This window comes from Arachis ipaensis, chromosome B5 (assembly GCF_059453495.1).
Source record: "Arachis ipaensis isolate K30076 ecotype BB chromosome B5, ASM5945349v1, whole genome shotgun sequence".
In the NCBI taxonomy this organism is placed as follows: domain Eukaryota; kingdom Viridiplantae; phylum Streptophyta; class Magnoliopsida; order Fabales; family Fabaceae; genus Arachis; species Arachis ipaensis.
The window spans coordinates 153,123,739-153,131,749 of record NC_142440.1 but is presented as its reverse complement, the minus strand read 5'-3'; the positions used below and the strand labels follow the sequence as shown (position 1 = coordinate 153,131,749).

Genomic DNA, 8,011 nt, shown 5'->3' with positions numbered 1-8,011 from the left:
TCAAAATCTATACCCTCTTCTTGATCGTAACCTTGGGCCACTAATCTAGCCTTGTTACGAACAACTTGTCCATCCTCACCAAGTTTATTTTTAAATACCCACTTAGTACCGGTAACTTTCTTACCATCCGGATGAGGTACTAGTGTCCAAACCTCATTCTTGTCAAATTGAGCAAGCTCTTCTTGCATTGCTTTAACCCATGATGGATCCTCAAGAGCTTGTTTGACATTGTTGGGCTCTATTTGTGACAAGAGAGCAAGATTGCTAGGTTCGGCTTGCCTTTTGGTGGATGATCTTGTTGTTACACCATGAGAGGGATCACCAATGATGAAATCATGAGGATAACCTCTCATAGACTTCCATTCTCTAGGCTTTCGGACAGGTGTAGAGCTTTGATGAACTTCTGGTGGTCTCACTGTTTCAGTTGCTCGTGCCTGCTCAGGAGACAAAATGGAAATGTCTCCTCCAATCTGACGAGACAAAACCGGGCTGACAGATTCTTCAATTTGAACAGATTTGGGATTTTCTTTATTTGTTCCAGCCTCTTCACAATCTGAATCAATATCCTTCACAATACTGGGAATTAAGTTAGAATCACAAAAAGTAACATGTATGGATTCCTCTATTGTCCTATGCTCCTTGAGATAAACTCTATAGGCCTTGCTTGTGGTGGAATATCCAACAAACATTCCTTCATAGGATTTTGGATCAAACTTTCCAAGGTTTTCTTTATTATTAAGCACAAAACATTTGCATCCAAAAACATGAAAATACTTAAGATTTGGAGGGGTTCCTTTCCATAGCTCATAAGGTGTTTTCTTTAACCCTTTTCTAATGATTGTTCTATTCAAAATATAACATGCTGTGTTCACAGCTTCAGCCCATAAGAATTTAGGAATTTCACTCTCACACAACATAGCCCTAGTCATTTCTTGAAGGCTTCTATTCCTTCTTTCAACCACTCCATTTTGTTGGGGGGTTCTAGGACATGAAAAATTGTGAGAAATCCCTAAGTCATCACAGAATTTTTCAAAATCTTGATTTTCAAATTCTCTTCCATGATCACTTCTTAAATGGGCAATTTTCAAATCCTTTTCATTTTGAATTTTCTTACAAAGGGTGGAAAAAGCATAAAAGGCATCATTCTTATGAGCAAGGAAAAGTACCCAACCAAATCTAGAGTAATCATCTACCACCACAAGACCATAATGTTTACCTCCTAAACTTTGAGTTCTAGTAGGACCAAAAAGATCAATATGTAACATTTCCAATGGCCGTTTGGTTGAGATTCCATCTTTTGATTTAAAAGAGGATTTTACTTGTTTGCCTAATTGACAAGCGTCACAAGTAAGATCCTTATCAAACTTGATGTTTGGGATCCCTCTAACCAAATTTCTTTTAACTAGCTTAGAAATTTGATACATGCTAGCATGTCCCAACTTTCTATGCCAAAGCCATTTTTCAGATTCAAAAGATGTGAAGCATGTTACATTTTGTTCCTTTAAATCCTCAAGAGTTAATCCATACACATTGTTGCATCTTTTAGCTTCAAAAAGAACATTCCCAGTTTTTTCACACACAACTAAACAAACAGATTTCTTAAAAATAACTTCAAAACCCAAATCACAAAGTTGACTAACACTAAGCAAATTATGTTTCAAGCCATGTACAAGGAGAACATCATTTATACAAGAAGAAAAGTTTTTACCAACTTTCCCAACAGCCACAATTTTTCCTTTTGCATCATCACCGAAAGTGACAAGTCCTCCATCATAGTCATCAAGCTTTATGAAGAAGGTTGCCTTTCCGGTCATATGCCTAGAGCATCCGCTGTCCATATACCACACATTTTCCTTCCTTTTGGATGCTAGGCACACCTACAAAACAATGCTTAAGTAACCTTAGGTATCCAAATCTTTTTGGATCCTTTTACGTTAAACCATCTTCTATGTCCTAAGCCATTGTAATCAAAAACAATTTTATAAACTTTGTCACCAACCATTCTTTCACCGAAAAAGCATTGAATGGGAAAGTGTCCATTCCGATTGCATAGTCTACAAAACCTTGGAGTTGCCTTTTTGTTAAAGTAGGTGGGATCTTGAAATCTTGTGTCATTAGAAGATGAAGCAATATTTTCAAAATGTGAATTTTCAGATTTATGAAACCCCAACCCAGCCTTATCATAAAGAGGTTTTTGACTAGCCAAGATGTGATTTAAACTTTCAGAACTTTGTGTAAATTTGGCCAAGTCTTCCTCAAGTCTTTTAACCTTTTTAAGCAACTCTTCATTTTGTTTAAAACAGTCCACATATGCAAGAACACAATGGTTACTTTCACAGCTCCTAACTTGGGCTCTTAACTGCTTATTTTCTTCAACAAGATCACAAGCAGTTTCGGCCTCTCTCACTTTTTCTTTTAGAAAACTGTTTTCGGCCTTAAGAATGGTAATTTGCTGTTCAAGTTCTTGATTTTCCAGCAGAAAACATCTTATTTTTTCAGAAAGGTGGTCTATCATAAGATGGAGATCTTCAGTATTAGGGTTATGAAAGACTACCTGATCTATGTGGTCTGCCATGAGACATGTTTGTGACTTGGTCTCGGTTTCTTCATCATCATCATCAGAATCATTCTCCAAGTCTTCCCATGTGGCCATCAGTCCTTTCTTCTTTCCTCTTTTTGGCTTTTCCTCCTTCTTCAGCTTGGGACAATCAGATTTGAAATGCCCCATTTCCTTGCAATTGTAGCAAGTTACCTTGCTGAGGTCTTTCTTCACTTTCCTTGTGCTGCTGCCTTTGCCTCTGAGCTTAGCCATTTTCCTGAATTTTTTTGCAAATAAAACAAACTCATTTTCAGAAGAGTTATCACTGGATTCATCATCCAGGGGGTTAGTCACAGAAGAAAATGCAATTCCTTTCTTTTTTGTATCTTTTTTCAAATAGGTATTTTCAAAAGCAAGAAGATTTCCTCTCAAATCATCAAGAGTCATAGAGTCTAAGCTACTGCTCTCAGAAATAATTAAGGCTTTAGTTTCCCACTCTTTTGTGAGACATCTCAACACTCTTCTCACTAGCACAGAATCAGAATGTGTAATTCCCAGAGCATCTAAGCCAACAATGATAGCATTGAAACGTTCAAACATTTCATCAATGGACTCTCCTTCCTTCATTGCAAACGTTTCATATTCTCTGTTTAGCATATCTGCCCGAGTCTTCTTGACAATGGTGGTTCCTTTATGGGTGATTTGCAATTTGTCCCAGATTTCCTTTGCCGTTGTGCATCTTGATACCCGTCGGTACTCCTCAAAGCTGATAGCACAATTGAGCAGATTTATTGCCTTGGCATTTAACTCCACCTTCTTCCTATCTTCCTCGGTCCATCTTGCTTCTGGTTTGATAGAAACAACTCCTTCTGCACTTGTGGTAGTTGGAAATTTAGGCCCTTCGAGGATAATCTTCCAAAGTCTGTAATCCACTGCTTGTACGAATATCTTCATCCTCTCCTTCCAATAGGTATAGTTTTTCCCATTGAAAAGAGGGGGTCTGTTGCTTGATTGTCCTTCAGTTAGATTATAAGACACCACATTTGCGCCACTGTTTTCTGCCATGAGGATCTTCTCTTTGAGACCAAGCTCTGATACCAATTGATGGTTTCAGTGGCTAAGAGAAGGGGGGGTTGAATCTTAGCCCCTTTTTTTTGCTTGCTAACACTTGCTGGATTCAGAGGAGACTTTTCTGTTTTTAGCTCGTCCCTAGCCACGAGACATTTTCATTTTATCTCGTCACTTGGCACGAGACATTTTTTGTTTTTGCTCCTGTGCAGTAGAAAACAGGAATGGAGTAGGAGAGAAAGAAAATTACACCAAGATATATCCTGGTTCGGCTGCTAAGTGCAGTGCAGCCTACATCCAGTCTCCATCACAACAATGATGGAATTTCACTATAATCAAACAGATTACAACTTGTAAAGTGCTAACCCAACTTACAAGGGGATTCCCACAGAATCATGAAACACAACATAGATGAACAAAGGAACTCTAAGACATCTATGGCTTTTTCTTTTAATTTTGCACTCTCTGCCTTTTTCCGCTCTATGGCTTTTTCATACAAACATCACTGTTTGCCTTTTCCATGAGACTCAAGACATGACAAAATTAAACAGAAAAATACTAAACAGAATACATTGAAGGAGAAGAGAAAACTGTTAGCTCAGGTAGCTCTGAGAACTCTGTGCCTTGCACTCTCAAATTTTCTCCTTGCTTCAAACAATGGCTGTCCACCCTTAATATAGAAGAGGGGAGCCTCCACTTATTGAAGCCAAAACTGAACCAACTTCTTCTTCCTTCAACAAAACCGGTTCGGCCACATAGAGAGAGAAGAGATAACCATGCATTAACCAACATGCAATTACCTCTAGTCCTTTCTTGATCATCACCCTTCATCAATCCGAGCTCTCCATCCTTGGCTTGCTCTCCAAGATGAAATTCTGGCCCTTGATGCTTCATGATGATGATGACTTCATCTGCTTCAATCTCTGCCTTCAACCATCACTTCGCCACTCTAGCTACTTCCTGTGGTGGTTGAGCAGAATCGAAGACAAGCCATGCTTCAAGAATCTCCTCCAGCTGGCCGAATCTTCTTCTTCCATTTTGAGCATGAAAGACTCAGGATAACCTCACCAAATCTAACCACATTTGGTGAATATCTTAGTCACAGCTCATTTTTATTTTAGTATGTTTTCTTGCCATCATTGTGATGGTCTTTAGGCTTGCTTTCTCTTCATCTCGGTAGCTTACTTTTGCTTCCATGGCTGCCAATATTTCCTGAGTAATGACCGAAGAGAGAAAGAGTTGTGAGAGAGAAGAAAGAGAATATGGACATTAACTAAAGTGGTTTGATAAAGCAAAGTAAATGTTTACATCCCTTTACTGAGTAACGTGTAGCTTCAATAATGTCCATCAAATCAAAGTCACTCATGTTCTCTCTCATAGTTCCCATGCAACACATTGCAATTAAATGGATTTTGGAATCCATCTAATGTTTGAATCTTTGGATCCGTTGAAAGCAATTTTGCTTTCTTCCTTCTTTGGTTTCGGATCATGCATGAGGAACTCTTATAAAATTGGGCTTGGTTGCAATATTATTTGATCTTGGCCCATTAATAACATTTGCTTTCCTGATAAAACTTGGAGCATGCATAAAACAAATGGAAAGCATGTAACACACTTGGGTTTGGAGCAATCAAAAATTATTTGGCCCAAGTAACATTAAATCAGCCACATTCATTTTTTGTTATTAAAACCAAGGCTGAGTGTAAATTGGGCTAGCACACTAAATTTGTTTTCGGCCCAATATTAATCCTGCACAACAAAATTATTTTAATTAACACGTTAACCAAGATTAGTTTAATAATTTTGCTGTTAATAATGTTTGATCATCATCAATTTAGTTTAGAGTTTTCCAAACTCATCAATATTGTCAAAATTAAAGTAACACTTTTTTATTATTTTAGCAATATTTTTTAAAAAGTATAGTTAAAAAAAACGTTATCAAAATTTAAGAAAAAATTTGACTTTAATTTTAACAACATTTATATAACCATTATTATAACTATCATCATCATAGCCATACTAAAATCGATCATGTAATATATATGTTACACCCCACCATGATTATTGTTTCCAAGCATAACATTGTACAGAATCATTATCCGTAGCCCTGCATGGACCAGTTTCAAAGATATCCCAAACACAAGTTTCACAAGCATGCTTGTCACGGTTGTGATCATAAATGTCAAAGCGGTGAACTGGTGCTCCATACCATGTAAAGCTGCAAAAGTATAATGATGTGAACCAAAGAGGATTAGGACGGAAGGTGAAACCCCACATATGCCCAACTGAAACTCTTTGGAATCCAAAATCTGTGTGTTTGTCTTTGCAATGAACACCAAGCTCCTTATTGTTCAATCTATTGTAAATGGAAACTACCACTATGGGTGGTGGAATCAAGTCATCCTCACCACCCACTCCAACATTGAAATTCAAGGAAAAAATTATGGCTAATAACATTGACATTGATACTACTACTTTGGAGAGTGATATAGTCATCTTTTTATTTAATCGGTTGATATACTTGGTGATATGATCAATTTGTAGAAAGCTCTTGTCTTTCTTTTTATATAGAGTGAATATAAGTAAAATTTCAATTTTAACCCTATCAAGTTTTTTTTTTTGTCACGGTATCTCCTAACTTAATAGGTTAATGACTAATTCGGTGCAGATCTAAACTTTATTTAAGGGTCTATTGCTGATCAATAAATTGCTGCACACAAAACAAAATAACTTTAAATGTTATCTTTCTAGCATTATTGATATTTCATAAAATATTTATTTATTATATAACTACCAAACTTCTTGAATGCAAAGTTGACTTTATTTGGGTTTTGCTAATAAATTTAAGGGGAGTGTTAGGTAAATAAGAGGGTAGATTCTCTCCAATAAAAAAAAAATTGGATGGTGTCATTCGTGATCTCTCACTTTTTATTATTCTCTCTCTCATATTTAATTTTGATCTCATTTATAAAATTAATAGTGAGAGATCACATTTTATTTCCTCAAGTGTTAAAAAAATTGGAGAGGATCCATTTCTAGATAAACAATGACCATCTTGAACAACATGAACAACTACCAATCAAATAAAAATACACTATATATCTTAATTTAATACTACTAATTAAATTTAAGATTAATTTACTTTTTTAACCCTATTAATTCATATTGTTCATACATTATTCAAAAATATTATTCGTTACCTATACTTTTCCTAAATTTAAGTACTATCTGTGCGCTATAATTCATAAATAAATGATAATATTATTTCGGTGAATTATAGTTTAAATAGAATTTTTTATGTTTCACCTGAAGTAAAGGAAAAATCAATGTCTAACAATCGTCCCTTCTATATATATTTGGTAGTATTTTTACACAGTAACAACCATTCTAAATGTGAATATAATAATAAGTTATTGCCATTTTACATAAATGGATAACTAATATATATCTGAAGAAAATTTGCTGCCCCTTTCCTTGTTATTTAATTTTGAGAAAAGGACAAATAGGTCCTTGATTTTTTGTTTCGTGAACATTTTTGTCTTTGACCATTGAAAAATAATTTTAAGTCCCTGACCTTCACAAAATTTGGACGGATCAGTTCCTCCGTCCAAATGCCTCCGTCAGGGACTGATCCGTCCAAATGTCTTCGTCAGGGACTGATCTGTCCAAGTTTTGTGAAGGTCAGGGACTTAAAAATATTTTTTAATAATTAGGGACGAAAATGTTCGTAGGACAAAAGATCAGGGATCTATTTGTCATTTTCTCTTTAATTTTTCTCTTCTTTCTCCCTCTTCGTCAAGCTTCCAACCCTCCAATTGATAAAGTCATAAAGTAACGTTGACGAATTAAATTCAGTAAAACAAGGATTGAAATAAAAGAAAGAATTGTAATTATTATTGAGAGAGAAACTAAAATTGGTTCTATCCTATCCAATCCCATGAATGGAATGAAAAATGTTAAATATTTGCTTCCAAATGCAATTAATACATTAAATATTCTCAAGAGTACGCTATATTGACTCACTGCATTTATTTGTCAAAGCTTCGTCAATGGCATACGAGTGCATTAAGGACCATACCTTTAGTGGTGAATGTACAAAAATATTTTTGTTTAACAGGTATTTTTTATTTTAAAATATAATTTAATTTTAATATATCGTCAGTATATATTAGTTTTATATGTACATTTAATTATATGATGTCATATTAGCAAAAATAATTATCTTTTCTATTTTTTTTGGTGACTAAATATACCACAAAGAAAAAGAACCTAAGAAATAGTAGCACTCATCTCTAATAATAATATCTAAATTATTAGGGGGCAGTAACCACTCTAGGTACACCTGCTTGTTTAAAGCATCAGTCTTAGCCATTAAATCAGCCGCTCTGTTTGTTATGCGTTGGA

At 35.3% G+C, this 8,011-nt stretch overlaps 2 protein-coding genes across 2 annotated transcripts; both read right to left on the bottom strand.

Moving 5' to 3' along the window:
* Nucleotides 1-1,891: 1,891 nt before the first annotated feature.
* LOC148566265 (uncharacterized) lies at nt 1,892-3,604 on the bottom strand. The gene has a single exon (XM_088488943.1). It carries the CDS (start codon nt 3,602-3,604, stop codon nt 1,892-1,894), a length of 1,713 nt encoding a protein of 570 aa, XP_088345069.1.
* A 2,064-nt stretch (nt 3,605-5,668) lies between these two features.
* Nucleotides 5,669-6,103, bottom strand: LOC148566264 (S-protein homolog 5-like). Its single transcript, XM_088487481.1, has one exon. It carries the CDS (start codon nt 6,101-6,103, stop codon nt 5,669-5,671), a length of 435 nt encoding a protein of 144 aa, XP_088343607.1.
* Between the last annotated feature and the right edge of the window lie 1,908 nt (nt 6,104-8,011).

What these genes read in the sequence shown, in the direction of transcription:
- LOC148566264 (XM_088487481.1), bottom strand. Translation starts at nt 6,103, where the DNA reads ATGACTATATCACTCTCCAAAGTAGTAGTATCAATGTCAATGTTATTA.
- LOC148566265 (XM_088488943.1), bottom strand. Translation starts at nt 3,604, where the DNA reads ATGGCAGAAAACAGTGGCGCAAATGTGGTGTCTTATAATCTAACTGAA.